This window comes from Siphateles boraxobius, unplaced genomic scaffold (genome assembly GCF_051911475.1).
Source record: "Siphateles boraxobius isolate OS27281-9 unplaced genomic scaffold, OSU_SipBor_1 22, whole genome shotgun sequence".
Lineage (NCBI taxonomy): Eukaryota > Metazoa > Chordata > Actinopteri > Cypriniformes > Leuciscidae > Siphateles > Siphateles boraxobius.
The window spans coordinates 34,925,710-34,946,572 of NW_027508833.1; the positions used below are offsets into that span (position 1 = coordinate 34,925,710).

Here is a 20,863-nt window from a genome sequence, read left to right on the forward strand (position 1 = left end):
TTTCATTCTTAACCAATGACGTACAGTTGGAAAACGGAACAAAACTCGAGCGTTTAAAAAAACGAACACACATATTGCTCCGTGACGTGTCAACGGTCGCTTTGTCCATTTGATAATTATAGAGAGCCTATGTCCCTCCCCTCCGCTTCCGGCTCATGGGACCTTATTTCGGAAAAAATTTGTATGGTAGTCAAAGGCGAGAGACAACTTATCTTTTTATTCCGTCTGAACTGTGCCCTGAATTACACATATGATGTTTGTCAATTTAAAAGATAATTATGAAAGTCAAGAAAGTCACAGTTTGTCATAAAACAGAAGAGTAACATTTAGTTTTATGTGAAAATCACTCAATGAACTACATTTCTCGTCTCGCACTATGTACGTCACCAAGCTAGTGTGTGCAGTCTGGTACAAAACACACAGGCATGACGGCGTAACGTTACGATTATAACGTTAGACTATAGAAAAAATGACAGACGTTAGCTTCAGTAAAGTTAGCTTCATTCATTGAGAGAAAAGGTAAGACGTCACATGCGCGCCTTTTGGGTTTGTAGTCTTTGTAATTACGTATTTTCACAGTCTTATACCTCAACAGTTTTACATCAAACTGCGACTTTCTTGACTTTAAAATGTATCTTTTAAATTGACAAACATCATATGTGTAATTCAGGGCACAATTCAAACGGGATCCAAATATTTGTTGACTCTCGCCATTGACTAGCCTACCATACAATATTTTTCCAAAATAAGGTCCCATGGTGGTCCACCGGAAGGGGAGGGACTTAGCCTCTCTATAACATGTTTTCAGGGGGCCTTTAAAGTCAGATGGATTCTGATTGGCTGTCAATGTTTTTATCGTTAATCAGCTGAGGAAAAAATCTTTCCTATAGTGATTCCAATGATATTGTTCCTCTGTCATGATCATTACAGTTTGTGGTGTAGAATAATTGAATTATTTTTAAAACTAAATCTTTATTTTTATCTTTACAGTTATCATGCTTATTGTGAACAGGCCTTATAAGTATAAAGCAAACATAATTCATAATTCATAATAAAGATAGAGAATGTAAGGCTATTATACCAGCCTTAATAGGAATTTTCATTTAAATGCTCATATGGAGCTCAACAACCAGGCATTTATGACACAGCGATTGTTGAGTAGTATTGAGAGCATTGATGGATACAAAGGTATTGTCCCCTCTTTTTGATCAAGAGCGGGGTAAAGTAAAATTAAATGAAAAAGGTCTGTTTGTATTTTTTCATTACTATGCAAATGCATGACTCAGAAGAGTTCAGTGACCTTCAGCATTAGTGTATAGTTGCTACTGGATATAGATCTCATTTTCATGCAGCACCAGAGAACAGTGTCTGGTTTACAAGCACTGGTGACTATGGATGAGGTAAGAAATAGACAGCAGGGGTAAATGCGTTCAAATTATTTTTCACAGAGAAAAGAAAGTCCTGAGTAGTATCTCTTCCATTGAAAATGACCAATGAAATATATGAGAACACAGCATTACACTCGAGACTAGGTACTCTTCTTTTGAAAGATGTCCTTATCCACAAATGAATAAATGCATGGACATGAAATATTGATTTGAGTTAAATTCATATAAACGTACCTGTATTTCATCTTACGGCTTCCGCTAATAAAAAGAATCCACTGCAAAATACAAAACAACCAACCCAGCAAAAAAGACGAATACTGCAACAATATTATAGTGATATATTGATACTAAAGTCCTCTTATCGTTTTCACTAAAATCAATAACTGAGATGGGGGAATTTCGGGTTCAGTTGTTCATATGATTAAGACGAGAGGATAAACATTCAGCTGCTTGTTTTGAAAGTGACTTTGTTGTGAGCTGCGTTTCATACACCGCTACACTATTGACAATAGAAATGGTCAATTGTCGCAATCAGAAAAGAAAAAAGCTACTGGAAAGCTGCTTGGTTTGACATCGACTTCTAGGTGACTACACTATTGCTATTGACCTTTTTTGCCCGCAGAAGTTCGCTGAAATTAAGGTGACGTCACCTTAATACGAGAGATATTACTATGAAAGAAGCAGAGGTTATTATGTCCATATATTAGGAAATTAGGAAACATTGCTTGTTTTTCTGACATTGAACAATTACGATCAAGTATTCCACAAAAGACACCTAACTTTGCATAAAGTTAACAAAAATATCAAATATTTTTAGGGATTGTTTTAGCACACTTGTTTTTTTTTCTGTCTCCATTCTCAAACCTTTTTTTTTTTTTACCTTTTTTTTAAATTTTAAAGACAGTTGTTTATACTATAAATGTGAATGCTCTGAATAACATTCAATTTGACCCTTCGCTAAGCCACGCCCGAAAACCGCCACTGGCCAATCGTGTGTTAGCAACCGTAACTAGGCGCGGGAGGTCTGGCAAGCTTTTGAGCGAGGGAAACATGCCGAAGCGCTGTGCGTATGGATTGTGCAGATCTGATACACGGTATCCTAAAAGTTTGGACGGGGAGTGGAATTTTTTTCCTTTCCGAAAATCTAAAAGCCAAGGGGAGAAATGATGTGCGTGGATCAGCAGTGTGGGAGACTCCATTCACAACTTAGTGTCGACAAGATTAACAAAAACACCCATTCCTTGGAAGTTGGAAATAATTACGGTTCTTTGTACATAATGCACATGTTTTAACGTAAAATAAGATATTTAAAGACAAGACGGAGGCTCACTGACATACTTCAAAATATATTTCAGCAATTTGTTAATCGACGGCCTAACTACCCCTGACTGAGTAACTTTAACCCAATCCGATCGCGGCTCTCCCGGTGTTAGTGTTATTCCACAAGATTTATGGATAAACTCTTTGATTTATAATTATTTTGGCTAACATGTGAAATATCTGAGAGAGAAGTCCCTTTTGTCTTGCTCTCTCAGATATTTCACATGTTAGCCTATCTATCTCATTGGGAATGCCTAACACCGGTGCACACACACTGTAATAGACGCGCCAGACGCGAAAGCTTGACAGGCGTAGCAACAGTAACTAGGGAGGGCGGGGCTTAGCGAAGGGTAGATTCTTTATGGGATTTCAGAATTGAACGAATAGTTGTAACCCTATTCGAATATTTAGTTAATATTTAGTCTATGTTTGTAAATGTTCTTTTTAGCAAAAAAAGGCTACTTTTTATGATCAAATTCCCATCTCACAATTTTTCTTGTTTAATATCTCATATTTCTCACAGTGTGGAAGTAAAATGGATTGTGAAAGATAATACCTGTTAACTTCAAAGTAGTATTAGTAAATTTAGTATTTATGCTTGTGTATATCTAGTATTTATTATAGCCTATCAAATTTTGTATTAAGTGTTCAGAGGAACAGTGGGCCACATTCAGTTTTACCTCACTAATAGTCATTAGTATGTCTTTCATGTGTCATGCTTCAAAACTAAGACAGGTGCAGTATATCTAGTGTAAAACAGCTGCAAGTCATTTCCTCCCTGGCAACATCCATCATATCGAGACACTCTCAAGCTATCAGAAGCATACTGATTCCCCCCACTTATATATCACACTGTTCCTCCACGCTCTCTGACTTTAGTTTATAGTAAGCATTGAAAGATTTACTACTACTAAAAAAGTTCAAATAATTCCATAACCAAAAATTTATAGGATTATCTTTTCTTTGCTTATTTTTTAATTCTTGAAATGGTGTCACTATACTACTCATCTTAAAAATCACTGTTCAAAACTATTTGGTAATGAATATCAGGTGGGTTAACCATAGTTTTTGCTTCCTGAAAACTTTATAAACAGCAACGGCATCGCCAAACTACAATAGCCAGTTTACTCCTGTCTTGTGATGATTTTTATTTTTTTTCATTGATTTATGAAGTGGTGTTTTTGAGTTTGGAAATGTATTGGTGAATGTTTAATGTTGCAAAGAGATGTTGAAAACTGTTAACTTATTAGATGTCTTAATGAATGAAACTGCTTGCACCTGTTGTTGAGTTTGTTGAGTTGCTCTCCCTGAGGAAGGCATGGCCCGAAACACGCCAGAAGGGATTCAACAATTGACATTGGATATTATAATATGCCAAATTTTTGGGGGGAATGTCCGTATGAGCGAGCGTATGAACCAATTCAGTCAACACTGAATACTTAATTCACCGGATTCTTTCAAAGAAGATTGCTCAGAGGTGCAAAATGGTTGATTTTTCTTTGACAAAGTTAATGTAGCAAAAATATTGTGTAAAACATAATTTACTCACTACTAACTTGTTTATTTAACTGTTGTACACAAAAAAAATCACATTTTAATATGATTTTTAAATATGTATTATACGGTTTGAAATCAGTGTGTGGCTACTGTATATTAATAGAATTTACAGTTAAAAGTTACCTAAAAATCTGTTTCTTTACAGAGATATAAGCACACAAACAGCAAGCATTTTTGTCCCGATACATCTGATGCTCTCTCCGAAATATTATGTTTAATATGCATTTCTTTGACTGACATTAAAAGGTCATGGTGGAAATGCTGAAATTCTCTCCGAAAAAAAGACAGAAAAATGCATATCAATTTATATTATACATGTCAACATAAAGAAAAGAAGAGCAGACAGAAGTAAACACCACTCCTTGATGATTTAATCTTCTCTCCCGTCTATAAGCAAAGCTGCTCGTGTGAGCAATGTATATTTTTCTCTTCTCATACCCAAAGTCTCACTTATCTCACCTGGGAAGACACTGAGGAAAAGGTGCACCATCAACGTCTCTCACAGAGATAAGTGAGATGGAATACAAGGACTGATATGCGAATAAATCGGATGCCTCATGAATATTTATAATGCTACTTACCTGCTTAATTTACAGATTTAAATGCCATGGAAACATTTTGAATCTCTAGCGGTGTGCATTTGGTTGATAAGAGATGAGTTGCAAAATTTGATTTTGCTCTCTTTCATAATCTAAGATTTGATTACAGCTCTGAAATTGTTTTGAAATTTGTTTATATGTTGGACTGAGAATAAACAATACATCTTTGTTGGTTCTGCATTATAAACATCTGCATTTTATAATGATTTGTTTCCCTGCTATGAATAGATTTTAAACATTCGTAAGCCAGTCGAGGTACATTTACCTATGCACAAATTTGCATTCGCCTAAGAGCATTTTATTGTTAAAACGTATTAAATATTTTCCTGCATCTCCCGACCCGAGTGTAACTTTGACATGTCTATATGATTTCAAACAATCGAGAAAGGAAACAAAGTAAAGTAAAATAATTAAAATAGCAAGCAACAGTTTGCTCTTTAGGGTAAACAGCAATTATTCTGTAAATGTATGGCATGAGCCAATGAAAGCATTTGTTTATTGGACAGATGGCAACATCAAATTGTGCTTATCTTACAACATTAGCATAACTGAAGAACTAAAAATATCATTATTGCTTCCAAGACATTAACATAATTTTTCACACGGATCATTAATAATGCAAACAAAAGATTGCAAAAGAATCTAATTTAGCTCATGGTGTGAGCTTCATTCAGTCGCTCAGCTGAAGTTTGCAGAATTCACCAAATGCACACATATTTGTACACGAATCAGATGCCAAATAAGACCTGCCGTACATGGGTATTGCAAATCCATATTTCTGTAATGTCAGCAGCGTGATAATTTGATTTAGTAAAACGTTTGCGGGGCATCATATAAGCAGCACCAGTAGAACATATAACACGAAGAGCAAATGTATTTCTGGCTTCAAACCTATATAAAGAAATCTATTAAAGCAGCTAGCAGATTTTTCAATCTGATTGTACTTTCCCAACTGGTCTCCATGAGGATTGAAGCATCCAGGCAGTAAGATAAATCTACAAGTGGATTGTACTTGTAGTACACAGAGATGGCACAGAGAATTTGAGAATGCCAAGGAGAAAAATTCATTTCAGGATCATTCATTTCAAGTCCCAAACTGTATAGCTTCAGTAGGCTCCTGAAATGACACTTAAGAGAATATGCATGTAATGTAAATGCATATAAGCAATTCATAGAAATGAAAATGCATGGCAGTTACATGCAACAAAGTATTTGTTGATTTGCATTATGAGGTGACGTGGCAATGGTGGATGTTTATATGCATATTAAGTATTTGCAACTGCTAGCAGTGCTTTATTTGTCTAATAAAACACTGTTGTTGGGCAAAAGAGGGTCCAGGTAGGTTCAGCATGACACCCTGTGGCAACTCTGCACCAGTGCAGCTTGTGTTCACTTAAATATATAAATTAAAATGATTTTTATTAAATCATTCTCAATTATGCATTGAATGTTATGTATATTCTTCCTCATGTTTTTGTTTGAAAAATTTGTCGAATAATTTCAGTAATAAGGTTTTTTAATACACAATGTAATATTAATTGCACAAAGATTTAATTTAAGTTACAGCAATACACAGAACCTACAGGAAAAATACACACACATACATGAATGAGAAAACTTCATTATGTAATATGTTTTTTTTTGACAGATTCCTCAGAATGGGCTTTGAGAAGTTGTTAACATCTCACAACAGGGTTAAATATGTAATGATGTGCTTTATGATTTATTTGGATCCACATCAATACATCAGAAGTCAAGGAACTCAATTCGGTATTAGTAAAACAAACAAGACAAAGGATTTGATGCTCATATATTATTTATTCCTTTTAAATATTTTCCTCTTATAATATACATTTCTATCTTAAATAATACAAATGCGCTGTGCTAGATCTATTATTTCAAAGAATGCCCAGTACTTCCATGCTGCACTGAAATATATATATTTTAGACACGCTCGCCCACATACACACGAACAGCCATTCATCAAAGGAGCAAAGAGCTTGGAATTCATGGTCAGTTTTGTATACAGAGAAATGAACGTAATGCTCTCTCACTCTCCTCATTTTGGTACACAATATGTTGTATTTGCCATCCAGAACATTCTGCTAGAGAAGTATACATTTCAAAAATACATAATTTTGACATAAACAGCAACCATCAAGCCATCAAGAAGTCTACTCAACCACACTGTCAACCAAAGCAAAAGCTCTGCTGAAATGTTCCACGAAACCGCTATGGCATTAACACGTCTAAACTGGCATAGCTGACGCTGGGAGATAACATTAACTGAGAAAAAAATAAATAAACGAACGGAAGATCAGGACGAGATTATTTCACTTCTGTTTTTGAATAGTTTGGTATATATATATATATATATATATATATATATATACATACATATATATACACACACATATATATGCAAAGGGTGTATAACTACTAAACAACAGAAGTCATATCAACTTCATCACAATTACATAATTACTTCCGATTGATTAATATTCACTTAGATCTTAATAATATGAAAGGAATGGATTCAAAAATACCTCGACAAATCACATCTGAACTTAAAAAAAGGTTGTTAATCTAAGTCAAATAGTCTATGTAAAAAACAAAAAAACAAAACAACAAAACGACAGGTCTCCTCATCCATCAGAGGTTGATCTTTCTGGGAGTCCCTGTGAGTACAATATCAGTTTGTAACTCTTATGTAAATTCCTCTTGATTTTTGAAAAAAGTCCAAAACAGGGAAGTTTAAAGGTCAGCATAGTGCGATCAGACAATATCATCGATGCTTTTTAGCATAGATCAAAATGTGGTGCAAAAAAGGCAGGCCAAAACCACGAAGAGGCTTAAGGAAAAACAAAACCAATCAACCAGTATTTCTTCACATAGCAGACTGTTAACTATTTAAAGGCACAAACAGACCATATAAAACAGCTTTCTCATTTCATAATTAGCGTTCTTGTAACAAAACTACCATGTAGGACGAGAAGCAAAGGGCACACGTTGAAAGCAGGCCTGTCCACGCAAGATAAAGTTTGTCCATTCACATTTGTAACTGACAGTTTGCGAGTTCTCTCGTATCTTTGTACACGTACAACAAATACACAGTATTTTCCTGCATTGGAGATCAGTAGCAGGTGACATTTTGAACTGAGTCAGACTGTTGACTTGGTGAATGATACATTTTAGTGCAAACTAATGGAGTTGCGAAGGTGGATGTTAAGGAGTGGCGTGATAACCTTTGGTTTGCTGGGAAGGCAGAAAACAGGGAAACTCGGTATAGGATATAAGGCAAGTCATGATGGGCGACGGGAGGACGAAAGCTCATTACACATTGGTCTGTCAACAGAATGGTAAGTTAACCAAATGGATTCTGGAATATTTGGTCCGCCACACAATATATCTATGATCCCCCCCACCCTGTTATGACGACTAAATGAATGATTGGCCAGTGCGTTGTGGATCAAACCGATTGGTGCCTCCTAAAACACGGAGCTTGTGTTCAATTTATCTAAAAATAAATATTTTTAACCTTCCATCTACAGATAATTAGTTCAATTAGGGTGCGTTTACTACCAAAAAGAGAATATTAGAGCTCTATTACATAATTTAAGGTCATTGTTAATGTACCTGCATTAATTTTTTGTTCTTTTTACACTCATTCAGCAAATATAAAAGATAACTGCAAAAATAAATACTCAAATTCATGGAGTGAAAAATCACATTTTGGCGATCGGTACCTTTGAACTCAAGGTAGTTGTGCTCAGAATGCCTTTATATAAAGTCACAAGGGATAATAGTTGAAACTTAGTTTTTTTTCAGGAGTGCTACGCCGAGAGCATTTATCCTAAAGGAAAAAAGTTGAAAACAATACCAACTCCCCAAAGACTTGTGGCCGTCCAGTTGATAGGACTTTGATTGTGTCATAACGTTTTGGATCCTGGTTTCAGTGTATGGCTCCATTGAGACCTACTGCAGGTTTTTCAGCAGACGGCCGTAGCGGTAGTCGTAAACGTGGCGGCAGACGAACACCAGGTCAGGATCGATGTCGTTGGGCACGCAACGATGAGCTGGAATTACATAGTCGGAGGGAGGGACCAGGGGGCTACGTCTGGGTAAGCCCTCCTCATGACACTTCACCAAGGCACAAAATCTGAAACATTAAAGATCAGATCAAATTTGTACAAAGGATAGGAGGTGATGATACATTTGAAAGTTGGCGATAAATATGACCGCTTACCTACAGTACTGTGCTAATGTCAACACATAGCACTTATCCTCGATACATGCCACACTATTTTCATCCTGATGCCGAGACGCGAAAATCTCATTCTGGAAAAATTCACACAGCTTTAATATTTGATATTCAACTTAAGGGAATCCATGCTGTAAGTTTACTAAATAAATATTGCAACAAATACAATGTGAAATGAAAATGCAGATACATATTTAATCAAATACATGGAAGTTGGAAGATACAGGCATGTTAAAATATAAAATATTCCATTCATGAATTATACTAGATATACAGTGTTCATAACATGTTTGAGAGTGCTGGGAGTCATTTGTTTGTCCAGTGTCCCCATTCCAGTGGTTTACTGAACACAGGAAACTAGTGCTGCCTACTTCCTATATAAAACTCATAATCAAAGGAAGTCAAATGTTGACATTGCAAGTCCCCGGAGGACCACACGGCTGTGCCATGAGCAATTCTAGACTCACCTCACAGTGCATGCTGGGAATGCGACCCCCCTGAGTGTGTTCTGGGCGGTAGTACCAAAACAAGCTCATCATCAGCTCCCCTAAAAGTAGGATTCAAGTATTGTGAGCTCTTCTGTGACTTTCATTGATGTATTAGAGAAAACAGCGTTTAGAGGAAGCCTTACCCGACTCAGGGTCTTCCCAGAAGGCGGAGACTTTGGCCACATAAGGCAAGGACTTCTTCCTGGGACCTGAGCGCAGTAGCACGGCGTCTCTGACCCTGATCACCTCTCCATCTCTCTGCACTCCTTCATAGCACCTGCGCAGGGATGTTGATTCCTCACCCTTCAATCAAATGAAAAATATAGAGTTCCACATTTTATCTCATTATATACGTTTGTATCACGTTAAGAATGTACAAAAAAAAGCTACACATTTTATCTATCAATAAGGGGTCAACTTGAAGCCAGCTGAATTAATTAATATTTAAAGTTTTTCTTGATATAGATTAATCAAGTAGTGGGTGGATTGTCTGAATGACTAGTCTCAAAATGCATTTCAAAAATTGCACTAATTTTAACTTGACCTACTGTCTTTCAAATGCAACGTGTGGGGAGCTATAAAAAACAGTTTGAATTACGACGCAATGATAAAAGATGTTTAAAGACATGTAAATGCATGACTGCAGAAGCCAAAGGAGATCAATTTAAAAAGGGACCCTTTAAATAGGTCAGCTAAAGCACAGCATGATGTTAACATGCTAATTGAGGCCACTACCGCTAAAAATATAAAAACTAATACATAGATTGGTTAGTTTAGTTTAGGGTCCAATTCTCACTATTAACTAGTTGCTTATAACCGAGCATATTACTAGGATATTGGCTGTTTATTAGTACTAACAAAGCACATTTTAATGCCTTATTCTGCATGACCTTATTCTACATCCCTTAATCCAATTGACCCAATACCTAAACTTAACAACTACCTTTAAAAAGTCGTAGTTAACTGTTAGTTAACAGTGAGAATTGGACCCTAAACTAAAGTGTGACCTATGGATTTAATGCTGAAATATATCTACACTACCATTCAAATTTGGGGTTAAAAGAATATTATATATTATAAGTATCTCATTCTCATCAAGGCTGCATTTATTTAATCAAAAATACAGTAAAAACAGTAATATTGTGAAATATTATAACAATTTAAAATGTTTATTTTAATGTGAAATTTATTCCTGTGATCTGTATTCAGTTTTGTATTCCTGTGGTAATTTCAGCCGTCATTACTCCAATTTTCAGTGTCATGTGATCCTACAGAAATCATTCATTGGTGACTAGAAACATTTCTTATTATCATCAGTGTAGAAAACGGTTACGATTTTTGTGGAAACCATGAAACTTAATGTATCCTTGGTGAATACAAATATTCATTTCATTAACAAAAAACTTTCTACATCGAAATCTATATCGAAATTTTGCACAAATACTGATGAGGAAAAATATAACGTATCTACCATCATTACATAGTAGTCTTTCATGTACTAAAATGACTGGTTTTTAGTACTCTATTTGAGAAAGGGTAAAACTAGTATCCAAATTCCAATAGACCTTATGTCGTTCCCGCCCCTTTTCAGCACTGTGAAAACTCCTTGTGTTCTGTCTTCCGGTTTATTCTTCCACAGCATGAAGAGAAGATCTTACAGATTTATGAATGAACCACTTGTTTTAAAATCTTCCCGGTCTACTGAGATTTGTTATGATATCCGCATTAAACATTACAATGGTCATGATAACTTTCGTTAACTCTACAATAAGTGAATCTGCATGCTTGTTTCTGGCGCATAAGGTCTATAGAGCAGCCCAAAGACCAAGTAAAGACGTGACTCTGCAGTGTGGCAAACTAAATAGATCTTACGCTCAATCCTGAAGTAATGCGTGTAAACATTTCATAAACTCATTTTCTAAAGCAATTTATAAGTTCTTAAAAACACTAAAATGGAGAAGAAAATAGCAGCATGATGCAAACGTTTTTAAATTGTCTGAGGTTTGCCCATTGGCTATTTGTTTAAAAAACTTGTTTAAAAGCACCTCACTGGAATTTCATAATCATGACCTTTCCAATGAATGCAATACAATGTTTACTACTGACATTTTGCAACAGCTGTTCATGCCTGGAGCATTATTTTGTAATTTCCCAGGAATAATAATAATAATATAATAAATGCAATATCTTTCAATGAATCACTGCTTTAAAGGATGAATGAATGAAAATTCACCCTCATGTTGTTCCAAACCAGTTCGACATCGGAACACAAATGAAGATCATTTTGATGCTGTTCCTCCTTTGACAGCTATGCAACTGACACTTTGACGCTTCAAAACGTTCATAAAGAGATCGTAAAACTAATCCATATGCATCCATACTAATCCATATGAGCGAAAATAACTATGAGAAATAACTCCGATTTGATAAAAAAGATCTGCATTTGTGTTCCGAAGATGAACAAAAGTCTTACCGGTTTGGGACGACACGAGGCTGAGTAATTAATGAAAGAATTTTCATTTTTGGGTGAACTATCCCTTTAAGTCTTGCTCCGGGCACCTCCTAAATGTCTTTCTAAGAAACTTTCAATACGCCAGTCTGTTTTGACACCATCCCCGGACAGGGCAACTCGAGTACGTACCACGATGAATACTTCCTTTTCTGTTGCCACACCAACAGGCATCCAGCCGTTTGTTGCCCGGCGACGACTGATCTTAGGCTGCTTGGCAGAGCCGCTGCCATGGCCTGTTCCCAGCTGGCCATCCTTAATATGGGGGCAAACAGCAGAGTCCCGCACCCCAGAACGAGACCCACTGGGCGGCTTGGCCCTCTGAGGGCATTCCCGTCCAACTCTAATCTGCACCTGGGGTCGACTGGCATCGGGAAGAGGCGTCTGCAGGTGGGGCACTGACTGGGTAGATGGAGGCACACTGGAGATGGGGCAGATGGACAGAGGCAGGGCAGAAGGCATCGTGATGGATGAGCTGTGGTCATCCAGAGGGTAAGAGTAGTCTTCTACAGAGCGGAGAAAGCAAAAATCATTGGTTCATAAAATGCTCAACATGCATTTATGATCATAAACAAACACCATATTGCATGTAATACAACACAGCAGACTAATGCAGTCATAAATGAGTCAGTGTGCCAGATGCTGCGTGGTCAGATGCGAAGCTAAGAGCTGTAACCACAATTATATACAACCTTGAGGGGATTGGATTTTATGACAGGAACTACATATCAATTTAGAAATGTGGAAACAGTGAAGCACTTGATTATTAATTCATAATTGAACTCGGACAAAACAATGACGGTGCATTATCATTTCAATAACATCCAATTAATCTGATCCAAGGGTGTCATAAAGGATGTGTGGGCAGTTAAAAAAATTAATAAAAAAAATTCAGAGTGGATGAGCCAATCTTGGGAAACCTGTCAATTGCCTATGTGGTTCCCATAGTGATGAGAAATGAGGAAATTTGAGGTGTGAGCAAACATGTGATGCATTCTTCTGGTACTGCATAAAGAGACAATAAATGCACATTTTTAGGGTTCATCTTGACCCCAGAAATTAAATTCTGTCATGATTTGTTCCAAAGCTGTACTGTATCCTGATTTTTATCCATGGAGCAAAAGGTGATTTTTTTCTTCACATCTTGATCTTTCTTTTTCCCATTCAATGATAATTTCAATGTGACCACAGACTCAAGTTACAAAATATAGCCTAGAACAAAGATACAGTACGTTTCATACACTAATAATTGATTTAGTTTTGTATGGAAAAGAACAACCAGAAATCAAAAGTGCATAGTTAGGAACTGTCAAATTAAGAGTAAAAAACATCTTTTCCTTAAAAAATTGACCTTTATAACTTTTAACAAAGAACACATTTACTTATTAAACATATTAAAAACATCGACATACTGATTAAACTAAACTTGTCCCTCACTCTTTTGCTGCCATGGTCTTAAACTATCTAATGTTCTTAAAAATATTATTTTTTAGAGATATTTTCTAAATTAAATCATACGTCTTTCCAGTCTCAAATCTTGTGAGACTGCTGAGTTTCATTTTCAGTCATTTAAATGTAGTTTAGTCTATCTGCATGGTCACATCAGGTTGAGAGGTCAGAGAGTGAAGGCATGAAGACTTGTCTGAAATTATTTCTCTCTTATGTCTTGATTTTCTGTTTTACTGGCCACTTCACCATCGCAATAAGGGAAGAGGAATGAATGACTCTTTAATAGCTGATTAACAAGTTGCTGGTTTTAACCTGCAGCAGGGCAGACTCCTCTCGTGCAAAAGATCAGGTCTATCAGCAGTATCACCCTACCAATCCCCTGAGGTTTGACATCAATGAATAGCAAATGCAGACATTTTATTTACAATCTAGACTCCAAATCTAATAGAAGCAACAAGCGTAAATTGAACACCAAATCTGACCAAATTAAACAGCCCTCAAACTAAGTGCACACAATGACATGCCGTTGGAGTGGTAATCACACTCAGTCTACACAAAAAAAAAATAGATAACAATACTTAAGATAACCCAGTTTACAGCGCTTGGTCTCTGTGGATCGAGTCTGGGTAAGCGTGTAAGGAAAAACACAATCATTGTACATTCATTCAAGCATGAAAGTGTTGCGTTATTGGAGGGAAACTTCACTTCCCCCTGCAGTACACAGACAGTTTTAATAAATTTACACTCAGCTTTAGCTCGCACAGTATTGAACGGTTCAATAAAGCACTTTGTGTATGTGAGATTTTTTTTAAGTGTAAAGCTTAAAAAAATTACACAATTTTCACATCCATTTAATAGCAAACCAAATATACCAACTTCAAATTAATACTAAATTGCCTCTGCTTTGCTTGTTTGTCTTGTCACGGTGAAAGTCATTCTGTACCTAAAGAGAAACCCACAGAGAGTCAGATTACTGTCTCATTAACGGAGATTACGGTGAGTGAAAAATTACATCGTATAACGGAGCCGTGTGGTTAAAAACCAACAAGGGAGCATCTCTGCGGAGGTCTCTGCCTGTACCGAGGTTCACATGCGTCTGCGAGACCACAGCTGCCACCTCACAATGAACAGACAGTTCAAGTCTCCTGCCAACAAAAATAACCAGCACCCTTCCCCACCTGTGGCAATTACTCACATGCAAACCAACAGCGAACAGACTGCAGGGAACATGCAGCCACAATGACGTGGCTGGGGAAGGGAATTTCATTTCATTTGTCTCCTATTCAAGCAGTTACTTTTTTCCCCACAAGTCCTTGATGCAACCTTGACAGGGTTTCTCTTGACATCTTTTAATGTCACTGCATTCCTTGTACACCTTTAGATCAATCACTTTAGAGACTGTGTGAGCTCATTCATAAAGACGTCTACTGCTGAGAATGGGTCAAGGCTGAGAATACAAACATGGCATAGAATGATGAATGTGGATATCTGTATACCTTACAGATAAGTCAAATTATATTTGCATTATGTTATTCATGCAGTCCAATTTTCTCCTCCAAACAATGTGCAAATTAAAAGTATATATCCTATGTGTATATATATATATATATATGTGTGTGTGTAATATTATTAATTTAAAAAATAACTTTTCTATTTTTATATATTTTCGAATGTAATTCATTCCTGTGATGGCAGTCCAGTCTTCAGATTCACATAATGATAATTTGGTGCTCAAGAAACGTTTCTTATTATTAGAGATGGACCAATACTAAATTTCTCTGCTGATACTGATAGGCGATTATTCAGAATGATATACCTATATCAAACTATGATAGTCTGATTTTTTTTAATCTCTCCCAAATAGTGCTGCAAATGAAACAAGGAACCCTCTTATTTGGTACATTACTATAATATTAGAGGTAAAATTTAACAATAGAGCTATTATATTCAACTAATATTTATTTTCATATATGATAATTACACTCAAATAAAAACTGAAATGTATGCAACTTGGTTGCACATAAGGCAGTTTTGTATATAATTATCAGTAAATAAACTGCTCTCTAGTGTTTTTATTTTATAGATAAACAAACTGGTAACACTGATTGGGCGATTACATGAGACAATTAATTTCAGTTAGATAATTTATTTATTTTTTGTGTTGTAACTTGTATTAAACGATGACTCGTGCTCCACGCAGCTGCTTGATCGGAGGCGCTACAACGATCTGTCACTTCACAATTAAGAGTGTCAAAACTTTATTTAGCCTATTGTTTGAATTTTGTGATAAAATGGACAGAATTTGAAAGCTGAGACTTAAAACAAAGCGCAAAGCTCTTTGTGATGGATGAGAGGTGCTACAAATAATGTTTGATGTAGGAAAAAAATCGCAGATCTGGCAACCTTGGCTTGAACTACGGGTGATTCATAAGGTCAAAGAGACTTAGAGCTTTAACTTTGCTGTTTTTTTGTTGTTGTTTTTTACTGTTAATGTATTATCAGTATAGTCACATTAATTTGCCCTAAATTTAACACAAGAGAGATTTTCTTCGCACACAGTATGAGTTTCAGTCTGAACATGTTCTTCCGCCCCCCTTTTGATTGACAGGATAGAATTGAACTGGATCATCTTCTGTTTTTAAACAATTGGCTGATGGCCGAGAGTGGAAATAATTGCTTTTATCGGCTGATACCAATTACTGGCCTATACATCAGTGCATCTCTACTTATTATTATCAATGTTGAAAACAGTTTATATTGCTTAATATTTTATTGGAAACTGTTTTACATTTTAAATTTTTCTTTTAATAAAAAGTTCAAAAGAATAGTATTAATTTAAAAAAGATCAATCTTTTCTGTAACATAAATCTCTACTGTCACTTTTGATCAATTTACTAGATCCATGATCCTATTGCTTTTTTTTTTTACAGTAACTGTTCTTAAACAAATAATCATTACTTCGTACATATAGGAATAAGCATAATCAAATTTATACCAAAATCAACTAATTAATACTACAACAAAATATTTGAGTCAACCTTAATGCACTTCCAATTAGGGGTTGCACAGTCGACTTTAAAGCTCTGCCATGACACTTTAAGCTTGATGTTGACTAGTCGCTGATCATGGCTTACAGAGAATCATTCAGAAGCGCAGAAGCGTATTGTCAACAATATTGTGATTTATCAATAAAATAGCTTAGAAACTGAAATGTTCTAGCATATATTTCTTAGTAAAAAAACAAACAGAGTTCCACTATTATTAGAGAGATGCTGCCAGGTAGAATTAATTCATACGCAATCGCTCTCTGCCAAATGCATTCATATAAATGTTATATTTACTGTAGTGCTGCATGATTAATCATATCGCAATCGTGTTGTCAAGCCTATGTGATTATATGACGCAAAATGCTGTGATTTTATGGAATAAATAGATTTGGACTGTCAACGTTAACGCGTTAAATTGATTAAATTTTGATAAAATAATTAACGCAATCAAAGCAACATCCGTTAATTGTTTCCAATTACGCGTTGCCTGTGAATGTCCTGACTGCAGTAACACACAGAAAGAATAGTTCTCTTTCGCGCATGAACGAAAAATAAAATACAATTATACCAAAATGTCCGTTTTGTCGAGTATCTTCATAACATTTGATGAACGTGAAGAGTTGTGAGAAAATGAGTCGCGTGTGAGACCCTGTCAGCAGTGGCTAGTCTGAAAGAAACTGCAGCCAATAAAGCTTTCTGTCAGTAAAGTTAATCAAAGAACAAAGGGAACAGAGAAAATTACTCACTGCTCTTGACTAAAGAACTTTTGTAGCTTTAATAAGGATTATTCTATATTTAAATTATAATTTATGCAGTGCAGACTGTTTGATAACTGGTTCAATTTCTGTACTATTGAGACAATAACAAGTTTTTACAATTTAATTTAAAAAAAAAAATTTTTTTAATTTGAAAACAGTGTGCATGTAGTTGATGTTGCTAGTTTGAGTTGAGAAATACACATTTCAGCATTATCACTAATCTGTGTGTGCATTTTACTTGAGAATCAAGCAAGTTGCCTCATGTAACCATTTGGTTTTTATATCGCAATTGCCTATCGCAATCGCAATATTGACCTCAATAATCGCAATATGACATTTTCCCCAAATCGTGCAACCCTAATTTACTGTGCTATTTTATTTGTATCTGATTTACAACGAGCAGAAACCTGTGAGGAATATAACGACCCAAAGACAAATTAACTGATAAAAATAAGCTGTTATGTAGGAGCAAAAGCCTTGTGGGCAGCGCTGTGTCTCATGGCATAGCTGTGCACAAGGCAACCCGCGTTCAGACTTATTCATTCATTAATGACGTCATCAGCGATTAGTCAACGCCGACTCGACTTTAAAAAATTTGAAGTCGTTCAACCCCAACTTCCTATCTGTTGCATTGTCTATTTGGCGCGCATAAGTGCATATTTTCTTCATGAAGTACTTAAAGTTTAACAGTGTTTTGCAAGCTTGCAGTTCTTTACTAAATGCAGCCCTACTTAAACATAAAATGTGGCACAGTTTACCAACTCTCCCTCTCTCCTCCATACTTAAATCACAAGAAAAGCAGGCAATCCGTTTCAAGTTCAAATGCTCAAACATCTATGTAAAGTTACAGTTATGGAGCTAGTCAGACAAAAGCAAGACACATTTTTATCTTTCATTCCAATTCCCATCTTACCTTTTTCCATTTTGTGCATGCAGCTGGAGCATCCTGCATTGTACGAGCAGCCTCTGCTAGCGATGGGTTGCGTGGGTCTGTAGGCATAGCTGTTGAGCCTGCAGGCTTCTCCGTAGCAGGTGCCGACAGAGTTACAGTACGCCGGATGAGGGATCCCTGTGGTGTGGGAAACTGAAGAGGGTAACAATTTTGGTCTCTGGACCCCGCTAGTGCACATCGCCAGCTGGGGTACTGACGAGGGAGTGTGGCTTCCTGGATTTGAGCTTACAGGATGCGCCGGAGTCCCGTGATGGGCAATGTGGACATAGTAACCAGGATAACATGGATAGGAATGGGCACCGATGGGCATCGCTGGATGCGTCAGGGTGTGAGGAGAAGGAAGAAATCCCTTCAGAGAATGTTCATCAGTTTCCGGGTAGGTTTTCTGGCCGAGGAACAAGGCTAGTCTATGGCAGTACTCCACTGATCTCTCCTGGGAACAGCAGTAATATGATTTCACATCAGTCTCTGTTTTTTCTTCCTTCACAGACTTCAGGGGAAAGCCGAGCATGGATCTGCACTTATATCCGGGCCTAATAAAGCCATGGTTTCCTGTGCTCCCGTCCCACACTGCCTCGGTATGGAGGGCTTGCTTCTCACAGAGGCTGCAGCATTGCTGCGCTACATTTAACTTGGACTGACAGGCCAAGTTGTGCTGCTGTTTACGCGATTTAGACTGTAGCTGTTTCCCTCGCACCCCTCCACCGCTCGGTTTGCCATCTGTTTTACCTCTGCGCTTCACTCCAGAGGACGTGCTGGTCAGCTTGAGCAGGGCGGCCGCATTTAAACCAGCCAGGCGCTTGGGAGCAGGACTGTTTAGAGTCTGGAGATCAATAGCGTCGGCTTCCGCCTTCGTTTTTTTTGGGTTTCGAAATTGTTCGGTCTCTCCGATACACGTGCGTTTTCGGTTGTCTTGGGCTTTCCTGGAACAATCATTATCTTTCGCTGTGTCTTTAGAAAGAGAAGTGTCTCCTTTTGTCTGTTGCTGCTTCTTTGAGAGTTTTGATGTCTTTTGGGGGTCCTCTCTGTCCAACAGCAGACTGTTAACGGCCTCTGCATTCAGAGAGGCCAGCCGTCTCTGGCGAGGTTCGGGGATGAATTCTGTGTATAAGGCATATTTATCTGGTTTCATTTTGCTTTTTGGTTCAGGCGCTGACCGGCAAATCTTACAGGCTTTCTTGCAACACTTGCAGATTTTCGCCTTCCCCTGCATTTCCTTCACCTTTCCCTTCATGCTGTTCCTACACGTTTCGCTCTCGTCCAAGCGCGTCAGTACGACACAGCAGTTAAGTGCGCTCACTTCACCCAATCCATGTCGTCCCCTGAGGGGGTACAGCTTCCGGTCTCTCTCGGTGGTCTTCCCTTTTATTTCCTTACCTTTTCTTCTTTGGGTAGAGCATGTTTTAGCCTTCTTTTCTGGCCAAGTTCTGTCCATAGTTGTCTGACAGCTCACCTGGTCCGCAGATTCACTCTTATATCCACATAAAGAGTTCCTCTGCCGTGCATGGGTCATCACACTCTGCCATACAAAACCTATAAAAATAAATATAAAGCATTATTTTAATTATACATTTCGAAGCTGTAACTGCTATGATTAAACATATAATGTGTACAGGAACCATTAAGGATTTCACAACCTTTACTAATTAATATTAATGCAACCGACTATGTAAACTAAAGCTGAAAAATCAGCACAAATGTGGCCTTATGTGCCACCGTAATTAGGTTTCTGGTTTGGAAGAGTTTAAAGAATTTTAATTTGTAAGGGAGGAACATGATTACTAAACTGCGTAGGTGCAATAAACAATTTTTAGCATGTTGTTTTGGCCTTTTGTAGCAAACATCTTTCTACATGAATTCACACAATGCATAAATAACATTATTTTAATATTTTATCTTAGCAGGCTAGTAACATTTCTGATATTTTAACTTTGAGATTTTACATAATTCCTTTAGCTTATAATGGCGTCACAGGCTCAAGAACTGATTACATTTGCCTCTAATAGACCTGACACACTGCCATAATTCGCCCATGTCCGTTATTTAAACGAATGCTGATGTAGTTGGTAAAACATAAAGACATTGTGTGTTATGTTTGATGTGAGAGTACCACAATGTCTGAAACTTATGTCAGCTATTCCTATTTATATTTTGCATCATTTAAAGGGACATTTATCCCAAAAATGAACATTGTCATCATTCATTCACCCTTGTGTTGTTTCAAAATAAGTAACTTTGCTTGCTTTTTTTCTCTTCTTGAGATAACAAAAACATGTTTAAGATACCCTTTTGGATGTAAGCTCAATGACTGGACCTTTCAATAGCTTTGAACAACATGATGATGAGTAAATAATGACAGGAAATTATTTTAAGAGCTACAGAAACACCTGATCTGTAAAAATTACATAGTCAGGGACAGGGTGCTTCTAATAGTTTCTTAAGTGCCCATTAAACTGTTGCTCTCCAAATAAAAACTATTTGATTTGCAATTTTGTGGTACACAAGGTTGGATACTTGTCACCTCAAATGTCAGAT

At 36.9% G+C, this 20,863-nt stretch overlaps 1 protein-coding gene across 2 annotated transcripts in view; it reads right to left on the reverse strand.

Annotated features, from left to right (window-relative positions):
• Positions 1 to 7,310: 7,310 nt before the first annotated feature.
• bahd1 (bromo adjacent homology domain containing 1) overlaps positions 7,311 to 20,863 on the reverse strand; it is a 48,423-nt gene continuing 34,870 nt past the window's right edge. For both annotated transcript variants that reach the window (XM_077239893.1, XM_077239894.1), the window contains exons 2-7: positions 18,290 to 19,861; positions 12,255 to 12,628; positions 9,757 to 9,916; positions 9,593 to 9,672; positions 9,111 to 9,202; positions 7,311 to 9,023 (exon numbers count right to left, since the gene is read on the reverse strand). In XM_077239893.1, the coding sequence (XP_077096008.1) occupies positions 8,840 to 9,023; positions 9,111 to 9,202; positions 9,593 to 9,672; positions 9,757 to 9,916; positions 12,255 to 12,628; positions 18,290 to 19,841 (2,442 nt within the window). In that variant the 5' untranslated portion in view covers positions 19,842 to 19,861 and the 3' untranslated portion in view covers positions 7,311 to 8,839. The remainder of the gene's footprint in view (positions 9,024 to 9,110; positions 9,203 to 9,592; positions 9,673 to 9,756; positions 9,917 to 12,254; positions 12,629 to 18,289; positions 19,862 to 20,863) is intronic.